This window comes from Dermacentor variabilis, chromosome 11 (genome assembly GCF_050947875.1).
Source record: "Dermacentor variabilis isolate Ectoservices chromosome 11, ASM5094787v1, whole genome shotgun sequence".
In the NCBI taxonomy this organism is placed as follows: Eukaryota; Metazoa; Arthropoda; class Arachnida; order Ixodida; family Ixodidae; genus Dermacentor; species Dermacentor variabilis.
In genome coordinates this window covers 43,780,267-43,798,109 of record NC_134578.1, presented here as the reverse complement: position 1 = coordinate 43,798,109, position 17,843 = coordinate 43,780,267, and the positions used below count along the sequence as shown (strand labels likewise).

General features: G+C 45.8%; 1 protein-coding gene across 4 annotated transcripts in view; it reads right to left on the bottom strand.

Annotated features, from left to right (window-relative positions):
• LOC142564658 (receptor-type tyrosine-protein phosphatase H-like) overlaps positions 1 to 17,843 on the bottom strand; it is a 125,211-nt gene that overhangs the window by 26,541 nt on the left and 80,827 nt on the right. For 3 of the 4 annotated variants that reach the window (XM_075675750.1, XM_075675749.1, XM_075675751.1), the window contains 3 exons: positions 2,429 to 2,510; positions 1,571 to 1,661; positions 1,276 to 1,352 (listed from right to left, as the gene is read on the bottom strand). In XM_075675750.1, the coding sequence (XP_075531865.1) occupies positions 1,276 to 1,352; positions 1,571 to 1,661; positions 2,429 to 2,510 (250 nt within the window). Of the gene's footprint in view, positions 1 to 1,275; positions 1,353 to 1,570; positions 1,662 to 2,428; positions 2,511 to 5,337; positions 5,705 to 17,843 lie in introns of those variants that run through there. The other variant, XM_075675752.1, reaches the window with a different exon arrangement.

The window sequence follows — 17,843 nt, the reverse complement described above, 5'->3', positions numbered from 1 at the left end:
TCAAATGAGCTTTGAAGGTTTTCTGTACTTTGCCTTTTCTGGCTCTAGGGAAATTCTGAAATATATGTTATATTTATTATGTTGTTCGATCAGAAAGCAGTGTTGCTACCGGTAAATAATTAACCAGCGGAAAGAAACGCTGTGGAAACGCCTGACGTCGCGGCGCACTGTCACCAGAGCTTCGTGACAACGTCGACACGCGTCTTTATATCTCTAGCATCATTTCTAGTTTTACAAGTCTTTTTTTTCACAAGCTAGGCGTGGTGGCGTAACCTCTGAAAAAAGCACAGTTCTCTATTTCGTCTTCGCTTAATATTTTTCTCTTGCCTTTCAAATGCTTAAGCATTTATATGCGTTCCCAGGGAGGAAAACCATCCGTCCGTCGGTCTCTCCATCGGCCCGTCACGTCAGGCGATCGCTTTCAAGATGCAGCTCACAGAAGGGAGCGAACTTAGAAAGCGATCATTTCCGTGCTGCCTCGCGCTTCAACGCGAGCCATTGAAGAAATGGCACGCGCTGCCGCGCCATACGCAGCCCCCACGCCATACGCAGCCACCGCCAGAGTGCGGTTCATCACGTGGTTAGGTTCGACGCGGAGGTTCGACACAATGCGTTGGCGGGCTAGTTGGTGCGAATCCATGAATACTTTGTTTAGCGCAAAAAGGCAGACACAAGAAAGACGACAGGACAAGGCGCTTGTCCTGTCGTCTTTCTTGTGCCTGTCTTTTCGCGCTAAACAAAGTATTCGTGGAGGTTGGACGTGGATGTGTAACGCGCTAAACAGCGATAACGGCTTATAATGATCGGAACGACAGCACTGCACCTGGAAACATCACCTGCAATAGTTGCGTTATCATTCACGTTGCACTTGCGTCCCCAGTGTTTCGCGTCGCCGCAGCGCTGTCGGTTATGGCGGTCCATATCAAGTTTTATAACGTTGATAATTACACCGGACTACGCGGACATGAGCAAGTGGCACTACGCTTACGCATATTTTATCAAAGGTGCATAACGTATAATAGAACACGTTCAGCTTGAGAGAACCAGATCTGTTGAAGTTTCATTTACTGTAAGCGTCGTGAACTCCGCCGCTGACGAGAGGGTGCGGAATTTTGAATTAATGAAGGATACTAACAGCATTTACCTAGATACAGTAAAGCTATTCAGACAGAATATCCAGAATGACTTCCTCGGTTAATATGAAAAAAAGCTTTCAACAAGTGATTGAGATAAAAGAGTATTTCTTCAAGCTTCTGCGCTTTACCGTCATCTCACCTTCACAAAACTTGCGTTGATATAGGACGACTGTTCGTCGTCGCCTACAACGGATAAGGGCACCCTTGACTTGTCAACTGCACAAAAACACGAATGCGTAGTTAATCAAAGTGTACGCCGCCGTTTGTGACAATGTTCATTTGCAAAATTTCCGGAACTTGTGAATTTATTGTGAAAGCGCGGATTATGTGGCTGGGTATGCGTAAAGATTGAGTGGGTTTGGAAATATCCCTTCATGCAACCTAATCTTCAGACATTTGCTGCGGAAACGCCGAAAAGAAGTGCTGGGGCTTACACGGATGAATATTGGTGAACCGGTTCTTCTTGCTGTTTGCTGGATGCCGTGCGACGTCCGAAGGATACTGTGCACTGAGTTCAACCAGTCTCTGATAAAACAGAATCAACAAACAATTAATACGATTTCACACACTCTTTTCCGTTGCCTGTTGAGCGAGAAAGCCCTAAGAAGCTTGAGAAGTATAAAGGAATTTATTGATTGGAAAATTACGACATTTGGGTCTTTTACCTCGCACGCGAACGCATGTGTACAAAACATATTATTGGTCTTTTCCTTGCATAATACACGTGGTACGCGGATGTTTTTAACTTCGGCTTGACTTCAGTACGATGGCTTGCCGGTATTTATATAAAATAAAGATTATTCCCGTGTACAGAAACGTACACACCGCTACGAAAATCTGGAGTAATCGAATTTCACTCGCTGCTCAGTATTGGCTGGTGTTTTTGCTCTCCAAAATATGGAACCTCTTGAGTTAAAGGAAAGCAAATTATTTACAAATACACGCTCATATAATGTTGGTAGCGGTGAAAGTAGGGGTGAAGGACAACTTGCTTGAAAAATAGTTCTTAACGAAAGCTTTATCTCTGTTTTATCTCCGCGGCCCTCCCCGAGTTTTAGTCCAGGCCACTTTCAAGTGGAAACATCGTGCAATCGCATCCTTGCATTCCCAAAGCGAAACAATGCCTGTTAGGGAACTGGCGCAGAGGGTGGCGCCAGATAATTTTCCATGTAATATTTAAGAAATATTTTGATCGGTGGAATGAAACCATATTTTTTCTTGCGTGGTACGCACCTCCATGCCAGGTAGAGACAATAATTGTTCTAAAACAACAACTTGTTCGTGACTGGTACCTCGTACTCATCGGCGAACCTGTAGGCTGAATCCTGCATCATCATCGCAAGGTGGTCCCGGAACTCTACTTTAGGTATAGGCCTGCAAATGTAAGAAGAAAACGACGTGGTCTGAGCGAAATAGGGTCGGCGTCTTAGCTTCCGAATGCAATACTGATTGAGGTGTGCTGATTCCTCGATTGACTAGTTAGCAATTTTGCCATGTATTTATGTCAAAGAGTATGTTTCTCTCAAATCGAGTTCTGTGAACTGATCATGATGGAATCGTGAAACGCAACAGGAGGGACAGCACTAGTTACAACCAGCGTGCGTAGAATAAACAATGGGAAGCGAGCGATGACCCGGACCTTGCCGTCGACAATGCCGTGGTGGAAGTTCTGGCTGTCCCGATCACACGATGAAAAAGAAGTAAGTGCTTACAACAGCTTCTGCTACACTACTCTCAAAGGAAGTCACCTACCAGAAATTATTACACGTAGATTGTTTCTATTCTAATAAACAGCGCATTATTTCAATAAAAGTTAAGGGAGATTACACAGGACATTCATCCCCCATGTGTTAAAAGGCCCTTTTAAAATTTTATGCGGGCCTTTCTAGTTTCATGACAGTTTTAGGCTGGTGAAGTGAGATATGGCTAACCCATAGGGGCGGAGTTTTGATAACCTCTTAAAATAACATTCTAGCGTTGCTTTCACGCATACATTGTCTCCTGTTCTAATAGCGTGCGGCACCAAAAACTGATAGAAAATAATGCATTACAATTACAGTTGTAATAACAATTCAATCTTCACATTTGATATATATATATATCCACACAACATAACAGGAGACGACCAAGAACTTGACGATGGCCGAACAATGTCTTTTTTGAGCATGTCATCGACGTTATCCGCAATGATGTTTCATTCTGCGGAAGACAGGCGATACGGGCGGCGGCGCACAATCGAACTGCCTTCGGTTTCGATGCGATGTACTGCGACGTGAGTGCGCCCCAGAAGCTGGGAGTTTACGTCAAATAAGGCGCTGTGTTTTTGCTGGAGTGCCAAAAGGTCTTCTTTACGCGCACCAGTCAGGTCGGGATTTATTACGGCCGTTAAAGCAGCAGCATCAGTATGATCATCAGTTGTGGTAGACAGAGGTTGTGATTCGGTGTGAAGCGGTACCAGCGAAACAGGTTCGGTGTCAGTAAAGCATGTCACAGTAGTGCCCCGGGAGGGAACAACTAGCGAATAAGTAGGGTTACGAACAGCAACGAACACTCTACCATCATGAAAGCGCACCAGGCTTGGAGTAAGGCTAAGCCCGCCAGAAATGCAGTGGCCGCTCGGCGCAAGGAACACGTCACCATTAAAATAGGGTCGGAAGTCAGTGTAAGAATGAGCTCATTGCCTGCGGGAATGAAACAGTCGGTAGACGTGACGAAACGGAGGCTGTGAGCATCGACAGCGGACGAAGATTCAATGTCCGTCATATGAATAGTTCGCTGACGGCAAGAGATGAAAACTGAGGCGGAGGACAGGAAGTCTCATCCCGAAATCATCGCGTAGGTACACGAAGACAGCAGTACGAACTGAATGTGGTGAATGATGTCATCAATAAAAACACGCACAGTGAAAACACCGGAGAGCTGAACAAGAACTGCTTAGCACAAAGAAGGGGGCGGCCATTATATGGTGTCTTCACTTTTCGCAATTGAGAACACAAGTCAGTACTATTAACGGAAAGCCATGCACCTGTGTCAACCAAGGCTTCGGTTCGGATACCTTCAACACCACCAAAAGTACATTTGATGGACACTCTGGAGGAGTTTCACGTTGTCCAAAGGATGCACCTTTCCCTCCTGAAGCTGCACCATTTAGTTTTCAGGGCGGTGATCAGAGAACGAAGTAGCCGGTCGAAAAGGAGCGCCGCATCGGTGATGGAGGGCGACGACGCGGGAAACTTAATGAACCGGCAGCGTTGAAGCCCTGTGGAGATAGGGAACGTCGTGGATAATAATCGTATTATGAACGCCGCTGTAGTAAAGGACCAGAAAACTCAGCCCTTTCAAACCCGTCATAGCCACGTCTTTCATCTTGCTGACGGCGTCGGCAAAACCTTGAAATGTTGCCACGGATGCCGCAGTAGTAGCAAGGCGGTCGAGGTGGGCTCCGTGCGTTGCAACACGGAACAGGTGGTGGTCTTGTAGCGATAGGATTCAGGGACACGTGCGGCGCAGGGGCCTGTTGTGGTGGCTGCTGGGAGGGTGGCACTATAGAGGCAACCTGAGCGTAAGTTGGTGTAGGAATAGGGTGCGGGCTCGAGGCTTGCGGGCAGGTCACGGCAGCTATCTCTTACCTCAAGATATGGCGTTGGCCGCCACCAGGAGGCGTCATATGGACCTCAGGAGGGTTAGACGAACCTTGGGCGTGCAGTTCCTCACGGATGATGGAGCGAATCAAAGCACGTAGCTCGCTGTAGTTGGACGCCTTGAAATCAGACGTGTCAGGGTATAAGTAGAGCATATGAAGCTCATCGAGACGCTGACACCTACTGATGATGTCTGCGACGGTAGTAGGGTTCACCACTACAAGAGCATTGAAAGGTACAGTCCCCATACCCTCGAGCAGGTGGCGTACATGGTCCATCTCTGCCATCGAGGTGTTCACGTGGCGTCAGAGGGCGAGGACGTCCTCTATGTGCGAAGTGTAAGACCCGCCCTAGTGCTGAACACGCTCAGCAAGCTTCTTGGCGATATCGGAGCGGAAAGACGAGTTCGCGAAAATCTGGTGTAGGTGGTGTTTAAAGGTGCTTCAGTTGACGAAATGGAGCTCATGATTGTAAAATCAAGTTTTCGTGACGCCGGTTAGGCAGAAGGGGACGAGAGCAAGTCTTACTGATTCGTTCCAGCCGTTAAAGTAACTCACGCGCTCGTATAGCTCCAACCAGTCCTCAACGTCGTCACCTGGAAGTCCAGCAAACACCGGTGGATCCTTCTCAGGAGGGGTGACTGTCGAAGAAGGTGTTCCCGCAGAAGCAGTCAAGGTGGATGTCGTGGTATTGGTCTGCTGGTCGTGGGACATGGTCGAGTGCTGTTGGTAGAGGCGGCGACCCGAGCGGAGCTCCAGGGATGTACCGTAGGTGAAGCTAGAGAGAGACAGGGAGTGACGGGACCAAGAAACCGGACAGAACCTCCTCCACTTGTGAGACAAGGTTCAGGCAGCCAGTCTCTTCTTTACGCTCTGGAGTGAGAGCCCCAGCAGCAGATCCCAAAACGGTGATGATGAGTGTGTACAGCTGAGAATATGAAACGTGTAAATAATGTTCACAATATATATATATATATATATATATATATATATATATATATATATATATATATATATATATATATATATATAGAGAGAGAGAGAGAGAGAGAGAGAGAGAGAGAGAGACATATATTAGAGGTGCAGGCACTTCACATTACCCGTGTGGTTAAGAAGTCTGTGACAAGCAGACAAACAGGAGAATAGACGCGAAAGCCATAGCAATAAAATAATGCTAAGATATGACAGTCGAAACACCTTCAGTAGGCTTCAAAAGTGCATAACAGATATTGTAGAAACGCACCGAAATAGTATTAATAGATGCAAATTGTATTACTCTGTAGTTAATATTCATTGCGGTTTCTAGTATTCCTTAAGGATGCCTGTGTCTTTAAAAAGAAGGGAAGTAGTGGATTACGCCCAATGCTTTACGCTGGGTTGTTTCCAATGATCTAGGGCGCAGCAATTTACTAGTGCAAGCGGTCGCTGAATTTTTTTATCTATGGTGTTCTAAGGCGTAGTCGACGAACTAGTAACTCGTCTGTTTAATTTCTTTTCTTGAAAAGTTTACAACCTGCTATTGCTTGAATTGGGGGTACACTTTGTAAAGGACTCACTCCTTATAATTTTCACTAAACAGGCTGACATGTACAATTACTAGTTTAATAAGGGTGGCGTATTCATTGCTAATCAAGGGATTAAGTGAATTTTCGTATCTTTATGGGCCGAATTTGCGAGCGAGTCACTAATTCGCTACCTGCTTTGCCAGCATGTCCTGCTACCCACTGCAATATCACTTCACATTTTCTTTCAGTAGCTCGCGTAAACTACTCAGTACTGCATAGCTGATTCGTGCGTGTGGTTGCTGTTATCAGTATGTTCTAGACAGGCTAAAAGCCTATCAGGAGTCCGTACTAATTTCCCACGTTTTCGGTGTCCTGTCTATTTTGATAAAATATGAGGCTTGGCGAATTTCCACTGATACCGCTATTCTTGGCGGTATCGTGCGTCCTATAGCCGACAAGCCCACCACACCCCCAAGGATTCTGTAATTTAGGCTGTGGCAAAGGTACATCCGACGTCTTCCTTCAACTTTTCTTGCAGGTACGTTAGAGAACTCCAGCAGTGCCTTTATGGAAGTGCGTCCGACGTACCTTGCTGATTTTCGCACTTTCCTCGCCAAGATATGTCGCGCAAAAGACTGTTAAGCGGCAAACATGTTTCCGTCGCGTCAACGTTCATTTTGCGTATGTTGCAGCACGAGCGTGCCCGAGTCAGCCCAGCCCTCGCAGATTGGTGCTGCTGCATATCATTGCTGCAGTACCTGCCGCTGATGCGCGCTTTCGCGTAAGAAAAAGAAACGCTTTCCATTTGGTGCCCCCTCAACGCAATGGCATGGCAGCCTGCGTTTACCGTAACTAGACCAATAATACAATTACGCCTCGCTACCGATCAACATTAGTGATTGGTGGTAATGCGTTCCCAGTTGCATGCATAATTTCGCGATCACGAGTATGTTGGAGTCGAAGATGCGGTCCACTAGTTAACGGAAAGGTTGAGTCATTGAAGCAGAGAAGTGCAACTTTTCCATGAACTTCCGCTGACCGCTCTGCGAGTCGACTTCGGTTTTCAGTTCGCGAACCGACGTGAGCGACTCTTGCCGTGCTGATTTGTTTATCGCTCAGTGTACTTCTTTCTTGACGCTCCTTGGGGAGACTGTTTTAATGACACCGCTATGCAGACCAGTAATGAAAACTTTAAAAAATTGGAAGCGCCCGTCACAGAGTGGTGTGAGACGTCGTGGTCCTATATACGCTCAGAAGAATTATCTGCCTGTGCGCACATACACATGTGAACTTTCACGCTTATTCATCTACCTAACGTAGTGAATGATGTATAAATGGGATTTTGAGCAAGCTTGATGGAGAATGAATCTGCAGTGGCTGGCGTCGATGAGATGAAGTGCCAACGCGGCAGAGGGCTCGCTTTTAAAAGAAAACATGGCGTGGCTGTTTATGTTCAGTACTTTATAATAAAAGGTTACAATGGAACCTATGCATAAAGCGTACAAAAAGGGTTCTTGTAGAAGAGCCCCTCGAGCCAACAAAAGTGCGGCAGAAGCCTGAGCAAAAACCCTCGCAATTCGGTTATTTTAATTGTGGTAAAATCTCTGTTTGCAGCGCTGGGCACTATGCGACTACTTTTCTCCTGTCGTTTTCTTTTTATCTGCGCCAGTTCTCCTGCCATGAAGAAAACCTTTTTTTCTTTTTCGCCACTTGCGTACATCTGCAACACTGCATGACAGGAAGCAGTCCGTCCGCACTGCTGCGGTAAAGCTAGACGCATAGGGCCATCGGGTCGCGCGCTTCAGTTTTTTAAGAATGTATTATATGCGCAAAAGAGCACACACAAACAGCTGAAAGAGGGTAATGTAAAAACAGCGCGACATACGCATGACCCGATGGTGCAACAGATCTCGCCGTCGTGCAGCAGTGAGGAACCAGTGCATTCTGTCATCGTTTTCACATCTAAGGTAAAGAGTTCAGGAAAAAAAGAAAAAAAGAATAAAAAGGTGCAATAGGGAGCTCAATCAAAGACCACGACGTGTCAGTCATAGACGCTACGGTTACGCCGCCGTAGGAGCTTATCAAATATAACCCCTACCTCAATATTGCTTGGAACTTTGCCGCATTACTTTTATTCATTTCGACGTCTCAGAGGCCCATTATTGTGCACTTTATGAACATTCTGCTTTAAAATTTTGCCCTATAACCTACGTAACGCATGGAGCCACTTCCAAACACCTCTTTTGTTAGAGTAGTGAGCCCTCCGCCACGCAAGCACTGATTGCCGTAGAATTCTGTTACAATGCATTGCTTTCCCCACTTGTGTGCTCAGAATTCCACATTCAATATTTGATGACGGTAACGTATGCGTGTATGGTAAGCATCTCTGTACGTATTCTAATTACCGTGCGCTAAACTTAACGCAGAGCTTCATGTAATACGGTTGGAGAAGAGCTTTCTCCTTATTAATCGGCCATATATTGAAGACGACAAATTGAACAATTTGCGTCTAAGTCCAGCGAGCTTTAGCACTTCCTATGTTATAAGCTGCCGTGGCACTGTCATTGCTAACAGAACCATTCGTTAATAAAATTCTGATTCTTGCGAAATATATGATGTAAAGCTAGTTGTTTCGCTGGTGGTGTGCAAACGTTGGTTTTACATTTAGGACCATTGATTGTTGTTTCTATTTCCGGTACCTGCGGAACCGATAGTGAAAGTCGGTCTTTATTCTATTGAAACATGTCGTGCATCTGTACAGCCGGACAGTTCACTATTGTTGAAAACGTTTGGTGCGCGTTATACAGAGTAGAACGTGAAGGGATGGCAACATGTTTCCAGTCCTAGAATCTCAGTGACGTGTGGTTCCTGCGCTTCTGCAAAAGTGAGGTGACTAAATGTAGTTTGCGGGACTGCAAGGTGCACTCGTAAATTCCTAACATGCAACAGCTGTCACCGGTGAAGGGTAGTCGCAGACAATTTACGCAAAATAGGTAGCAAGTGCCAAATTTTCTGGCGGACGCGTGCTCATTAAACGTGTAGCTGGCATGCGGTTGTTACGGTCCACCTTTGCACCTGTGATTCCGTTGAAAAAATCTTTATGACACAACTCATTTGTTCGCGCAATGCTGTTAAATGATGAATTCATCGAATTTAGTGGTCTAAAATCATACCGAGAAAACGATGTTTGCAAGTCAACTCGATCCAATTACCGCCTGTTGTAAACTGAAATTTTAAACATTCTTTTTGCTCGTGAACGGCAAGACCACCGATTTGGCATAAGCTACCTGCATGTCCCGTCTTTCTAAATAAACCCTCAATGGATGGAAAGCATCCTATACACGATGCTTGATAATCTCTAAAGAGCTGTGTGACGACGGTATGCAAATGACATCAACATTCAAAGACATGTTTGTGTCAGCTGGAAGTACTACTTGTAGTCTTGCTATTGCTCCATTGAAGTGAAGTGGGCTCACTGCACTTACTTGCGGAACTCTTTTGTCTATAGTGGCTACGTCGCTTTCCCTGTCATTTGTGCCTCGTCAAATCTTTGTCTTTCTAGAAGTTATTTATTCCTTGGAGGACCCGGCTACAGACTCCTAGAGTTGAGAGTTCGTGTAGGATATGAAGGTGACTGACCGAGTCAAAAGCTGAACCCCACTGGGCACCGTAACAGAAACTTTCGCAAAGCTTATATCTTGCTGACCAAACATTACCGGGTCAAGGAAGGCGCATTGTACATATACGTTTTGTAAAGAAACCATTTGATATGCCAGATGCTATTCGACGTTGCAGTCTAATGAGCACAGTTCTTTTGACGCTAAAGCATCCAATGGCATATTTAGCGAAAAGGTTGGATTCTGTAGCAGCGAAACGGCACCCAAATTCCCATTGGTTGCGATGCCATGTCACGTGCACGCCTTGACGGAGCAGAGCAGGTGAGTGGGAACAAACTGCTGCCGCGCCATGTATTCGGTGAGGAGAGAGGGCATCGCCGCGACGCCACGTCACCATCGCTCTAAAAAGCCGGAGCTATCTATGCGTTCCTTGCCAGAGAATCTCTCGCCTGCGTTCTAACTTCGTCTCGGTAATCGTTATAAAGAAATTAATGCATATCAAATAGAATACATATTGTAGAGAAAATATTAGCAAAGACACTCAAGATTACTTACGTGTGCAAATGCTAATGCATTGTGGTGCCACTGGTGAAATGTTTTTTTTCTTTCGCACATCTCTCGCCCGCTCAAGCTCTCGCCTGAGTTCTAACTGCACCTCGGTAAGGCAAAACCAGAAGGGGCCAAGCGTTTCAACGAGCTCGCTTGCCCACGAGGATCTCATGACTCGATGGACCGCTCAGCGCCATTCAATTGAACCGGAGTGCTTTTTTTTACAGTCGCGTTATACACTCATGACGTGGCGCCACCTCCTTGCCATTGGCTGTGCCACCACGAGCCGAACGACGCGTGTACTAGGCCACACGTTTAGAAAGCAAGATGGCTGCGACGGCGCGCGTGCAGTGACGCGAGCCATAGGCACACCTTTAATCACCGAAAACCGTGGATGCTCCATTGCGATGGGGAAGCGTGCTCGTCTTGCACCCCGGGGGCCCGGGTTCGATTCCCACCCAGACGGAAATTTACCAGATTTTCTTTGTAAAGCCATAAATTTGTTTCGTGCGAAGGAACCTTCCTGAGAAATTTCCCGTCAATCCGAGCATTTTTAACGTGTCTTCATTGTTTACAGTTAGGCCAGTTCTGCGACCATCATTAGTTCACGCCGCCGACTATAACGCCGGATTGTCGCGCATTGGGGCATATAATGCGTTCGCATGGAACGTTGGCTGTAGTGAGTTTCGAACCCTACGCACCCACGCTTAAAAGGAGAGTGTATAACCTGGATGGATGGATGGATGTTATGAACGTCGCCTTCGGAACGGGACGGTGGGTTGGGCCACCAAGCTCTTGCTATTATACTGCCTAATGTCCTACCTAAGGTAAACACTAAAGAAAATAAACGCTATGAACTCCCAAACTTTCTGATCCCCTGTTGCTAACTGGGCTTTTCTAGGTCTCCGTTTTTTGTCGTTTCCCTACTTTTCGTCCACCAATCCCCCGATCGCTTCTTATTGATGCCTATTGCGGACATGTTTACTTTTCCGCTGCTCCCGCTGAACTCAAGGGCTTCAAGGAGGGCACTGGTGCCTAAATCGATCGTAGGGTAGACGTCTTAAAATTCTAATTAAACATGCTCCATAGTTTCCCTAGCTTTACCGCAGCAAGCACGTGCTTGTTCCTTCTTATGTCTGGGTTTATAGGTGCGTGTTCTAAGGCGTCCCGATCTACCTACTGGGCTAAACCAGCGCCTCCTAGTTAGGCCTGTGCACTCTGCTTGTTAACATCATGATACTTGGACCGAAATTGCGGTGAATTCAGAATCACCGCGTCTTACTCGGGAGCGTTAGATTCTGTGGCAGTCGGGCAACGCAGAACGACGTTGTAGCGGCGCGACTGTCGCTCCAATCCAAGGTTTTTCAACGTGCGGTATGGGATGCTGTCCACACCAGTCGCTGTTGCTTCGTCCTTGAAAGAACATACTGCCGTTCATTTAAAAACACCAGAATATTAAACTGGGCGTGATATAATTTACAGCTCTGTTTAGCTGCATTTATTAGGTAGTTTCGATGGACTGACATTATATTCCGATCCACTGGAGCTGCATTGTGCCATTTTGGTATAGTCCAAAAGCATTCTATAAATTTTTGTTTTGTTCTTTGGACTGAATTACACATCGCTTGAATATTTTCTGTTTCAGCCAAATGATCTCGCAGGACCAAGCGCGACCTAAGTGCGGGCGTGCCAAATTCCAGAAGCCTGCTCACCACGCTTACTTCTATGTAGTCCGTCATCGTGCAGTGTTTATTTAGTCAGTCAGGTCGGATATTGGGGTGCAAACCGTCGTCCCTCAACATCCACGTCGTTTATAGAAAAAACAGAAAAATTATTTTCTGTCAGATTGCTACTCTCCTTGCTCTTTCCTTCATAATATGCGTGGCTGGGAAGCGTTCCTAAATTACGTCTACTCAATTTTGCTTCCTGGCATAACAAATAGTCATGTGCCTGTTAAAAAAATTACGACATAGAAATAAATATTTGGGATGTTTTTAAGAACGAAAGAATAAGGACTTGTTGTCAAAATGTGGCCTCCCTTTTTTGTCATGGGCGAAGCTGTACCTAGGACTTCGTTTGTTCTGCTTCCTAATTTTCAGTATCTTAGTAAAATAATGAGTGGGGCTTCATGATGGACGTTCATAATTGCATTGCGCTTTGTCTTACACTGACGGAAAAAGTATACAATGAACAAAGAAGAACAAGAAGTGAACGTATGTGGGTCAACCTACGTCCGCTTTTTGTTATTCTATGTTCGTTCTTTAGTTTTTCTGCCACCGTAATACTTAGCCAAATACAATCATTTCAGTACCTTCCTTTGTCGCTTTAGTTCATACTGATCATTTTCTTTTTTACTACAGAAATATTCCTCAGTAATTATTCCTGCCGCTAAAGAATGCAAGGACTGCTTAAACCGAAGCTTACCCACTAACACAAATTTCATTTTCAATTTAAGCTGACTTTCATCTCCGTCAGTCCACCAGAATTTACCCCGATTTCCTTTGCGTTTAAAATGACAAGTGGCGTAATGGATACAATGGCGTATTGAATGAGAATACGGTATACATGGCCGATCAGAATGTCTAAGACCAGGCATGTTGAATGATAAGTGGCCTGTCGCCTGAAAGACGCGCTCACACGTTTATAACAGAAGCCATGTTGGTCGACCATACGGGATGAAGTTTTTTCTTATCTAATCCAATGGCACCATTTCCGATAACGCTGACGTTGTTTACATGGACTCGAAGCGAGCAGGTGACATCGCAACACCAGCTGAGCCAACGCGATCCGCTTGAGTGGTCATGCATCTTTCCAAGCTGGTCGGGCGAGCAAACTGACCTCGTTCAGACGGCTTCACCGCATTTGCCTTGACTCTCTGTCGGCCTCGACCACTGGCGTTTACATAAACCGGGCAACCAAAATGCCATCTGACGAGCCGATTCGAGCTGACTTTACCGGGGTAATGAAAACTCAGCTTCTGCCACGTGCAAATGAGGGCACGCAGGGAGGGCCGTGATTTGCGTAATATAAATGCCACGCGTTTGTCATTCGCGTTTCCCACTTTCGTGAGAGTCAGCTCCCGCGAATTTGAAAGCTCTCGACGACTCGAACCGGCATTATTGAAATGCTAGGCGAAACACGCAGTCGGCTTATATTTGAGTAAATACGAAAGCCACTCCACTGCTGACCGCCACACTTATGGCATTCTTGCGCTGTATGCGTCATGGCACCGTGGTAAAGGAGGAGCGAGCCATAGCCGCGGGGCGTATCGAGTCAGTCTGTGAGCCGAATCCAATTCGTTACGGTCGCTCTGCTTTGCTAGACGAAGGTGAACCACGGAACGCCTGCGCAAACATGCGTCCTGCCGAGGCTAGGCGGGACCTGACTCTTAATTAAAGTGGTGACTCCGAAACTGCGCGCAGCTTCGGAAGCGTTTCAATCTGCAATGGACGTTCGGAGACGCGGGCTTCACACAGACCGCTCCCCTTGCGGTGTCGCTTAGTTGGGTACAGCCCGTAGCGCTTAACGTCTCATTTTGTCCCGGTGTCGTTTCCGGTTTCGTCGCAGCACAAGCACTTCTCCCTCCTTGCCGGCCGCCAAGTCACGTTGGAAAACACCGAAAGAAGGGCACTGGTCGCTCAAAACCTTTAAGTAAGAGTCTGTTTTATGTGGGATGATGTTGGCGGGATCGTAATTATTAAACGAGATTTTTGTTGCAACGGTGACGCGGGAGTGCAATATATACGAAAAAGAAACATATAAATATTTCTTTTGGAGCCATAAGAATTTCGAGGCTTGCAAGACCGTTCGATGACTACACCATTTCTTTTCCTCCCCGAAACAATCCTGCATATAACGTCATTTCAGAAGCTCGTGATTAGGAGGGGGACTATGCTTGCAATGCCCGCGGTATTCTAGGAGTAGTGCGATCTTACCCTGTCCTTTCTTTTTGTATTGCATTGCATTTTTTTAGTCCGGCAAGCAATAAACATGCATTACTCAATCATTGAAACAAACATGGACGTGCTACAGTTTAGTCTGCGTGGTATCTTAAAGTCGTCGAGGGGGATAGCAAAGAGGTGAAGTGGGTTTTCGACGCCAAAAAAGGGGGGGAAGTATTGGGGGCAGACCTCTCGAAAAAAAAATTGAAGGATACATATGCTATGGCAATGCTTTGACTATTCTAGGCATAAAGGCGAGGAACGAACATTTGACAGCAGCAACTAGAAAGCACCCTTTGTGACCCAGTGGAGGGCATATCAAAATTGTCTAGTAGTGCTGTAGAATTAAAGGGCTACTTCTCTCGGAAATCTGTCTCTGTACCGCGCGACATGGTGCGTTTCATGGGCATACATAAAATGTTCGGAAGGTGTGTGTGTATATATATATATATATATATATATATAATGGGAAACAAGAAAAGAATCACAACCGTTGCAGTCTGTGAAGATGGAATGGCACGAATGCACCTTGCTTTGTGTTTGTGAGCTTTGACTGTCGTCAGCTTTCGCTGCCATTACACCTTTACAGAGCGGAATGGTTGTCATTTGTTTGAAGCGTCTGACGATGGGAGTTGATGTGTTTGAATGGATTATTTAGTAAAGGCACTGCTTGATGTTCGAGTGAGATTCTTTATGTACGATTGCTTTATGATAACTCTAGTATACACTCACTGGTTCGACTGCCACCCTGGAGAGGTTCTTGGCTAGAATCAAATCAAAGCACGTCCGGTAATGCGTGATAGGTCACATGGGGTTACAGTACTAGTAATGGGTTAAGGCTGCCGTATTGCGTTGCGTGTCTGGCGTCGTTGCTCTTTCGGAAGTGCCCGGGCTCGCGATTGTCGTTTTCGTTCAGCATCACGGAAACGTTCTTCGTCGGTGGCTGTTCCCTCCGGTGCTCCTGGTACGTATATTGTTCTTCGGGTGAACGAACAATGTGTCTGACCCATCGATAACGCAGCTGTTGAATCGCTCACACCCCCTTAATCAATGGCTGATACCCCCGTAGACGCGGCCTACCAATTACGACGACAGAAGAGAATTATTTGCTGTAATTATGAGCGTCAACGGAGCCAGACTGGAATACGAAGACGGTCGCGCCATTGCTGATGAAAGTTTTTTGCACGACGAAGCCAGCTGTGCACGAGCACTACGACGACGGATGGGTAAGTTGTAGCACTAGCACGTTTGCACGGTTTGCGCCGAGAATTTTTAAGCTCTTTCCGCAGAGAGCGAGAAAACATTTATTTATAATGACGTGGGGAGATTTGCCCGCAAGATGGAGCCCATAGTTCAGAGCCCCATTGGCTCGTGCCACTCCGCGTGCCCATGGATCAGCCGTCATTGCTCTTGCGGGTGTAATCCGGTAAGCGCAGCTTCTCATGAGGAATGTTAAGGGGTATGTGCCCGTGAGCTTGGACCCTTTCTGAACTAACACCAGGATCGGCCCACATGATGATATTTTGTGTTGCCGGACGCCGAAAAAAGTACGGAAGGTTAGTGACACATAGATTTCGCTCTAAAAAGAAAGGGAGCAAACGACCTGACCCGTTTGGATGCGTTAGAGATGTAGGTGTGCAAATGAGCGACTGTGAAGAATGCATAGGCACTAGCTCAGAAGTTCCACTACGAAATTTCTACAACAATTTTTCTAAGCATCTACTTTGTTTTTCGCGACCGCAAGTTGTTATCAAAACGTGGTGCCGTGCAATCAATTCCCTATATCACATTGCGTGTCCCCTAAGCTCAACAGCAATCAGGACAGACTAATGCCACAGAAAGTGGTTCGAACGTCACCATCAACGTTTTCCAATCAAAGCACGTAAGAAAGCAACCAATTACTAAACAGAATACGCGTCCACCAGGAAATACAGTGAAATTTCACTAGAGAAGTTCTATTTGTCGTCATTTCAGCGATGTAGCTCGCTTGCGTGTTTGTGGAGAGAGCACCGACGTTAAACATGACATTACCGTAATAGCACACGTAGTAGCCTCATAGCTTTCCAGGGATTAGTTTTATTGAGGGTATTGGACTTTGTTCGGTTGTTTACAGCCTTTGACATTTGCTGCTTTCCTGGCAAACACATCGCTTATTTTCTGATTTACAAGAAGCAACAAGAGAGATGAGCCCTTTCCTTGATAAACTCCGATAATTATCTCTATATCTATTCCCTCCAGTATATTACCTGCTTAACGCCGACACCACTCGAGGTCACTTTAGATTTATTATTAGTGGCGCCTGACGTAAGCTGATAGTGACACCGCGCGCTTATCTTCGACTGTTTGTTGAGAGTGGTCATAATTACTTCCACAAGCTTTACTTTCAAGAAATAACTGCTCAGCTAACAAACTTGATACCGCTTAATTGTGAGAACTAGCTTTCAAGCCAAATCAGTTCATCAACTCGTCTCACCGCATTTGACTGCAGCTATTCTGATATCTCCGCAATAAATTTTCTTGATGCATCGAAAGAATTCAGACTCTGGAAAAATCGAGTGTTTAGTTTAAATTCGCTATTCCTGAAAACTACGCAGTTGTAAGGAAAGGCAGCAGGTTGTGAAAATGAAAGGAATGCTTTATTTCTACCTAGCGACACCCAAGTATTTGAATGGTGAGCTGTTTCATGCCCTAGAGTTAGCCAAAAAATAGGCATAGGTGGTCAGATAGCTACCGGATAACTGTTAGTTGAAGGTGTTTAACGCCCAGAAAAATAAACAAATTATTGCAAGTGAAACGATTCATTTAGCCAATGTGGTCTTTATTCCCGATGCTACCGGATCGTATAGGACATGTGCGAAAATCAACATGTTTCTATGTAAACGCATATGGCTAGATAGTGGTATGATACAGGCGCATGGGTCTTCAATAAATGGTTTGAGCTCTTATTTTGTGACGCTAGTAGGTTTTGTTTTATTGTGCGCACTTTCCGTTGGCATACCGAGCACTAAACACTCGGCATGCTAATATGTCGGACACAAATATATGGGAAAGCTGAATTTATTCACTCGCAACCTGGCGCTCAATAGTAGAATTTTGCATTCAACGACATATGTCAGTGGATAATGTCCGAGCTACATGACCTAAACACTCGAAACCTTTAAAATTCACATTCCTGTCACGAGGCGTTCATTCAATGATAATGCTTATTGCTATTTCAGAATCATCTCTCGACTAGGTTAAATACCAGACTAAACATTTCTACCCTGCAGTTTCATTCGGAGTAGGCACCTAGAAACAGCCGTTAACACAGTGACGGGTTCAACGTGGTCCGGCAGTCAAACCATGCCGGATTAGTGCAGTACGACATCATCGATTCATAGCCGCGTGGAGTGAGCTACAGCAGAAACGCATGCATCCGTAAAGACAGGGTGGAATACAACCAGCACTGTCCTCAC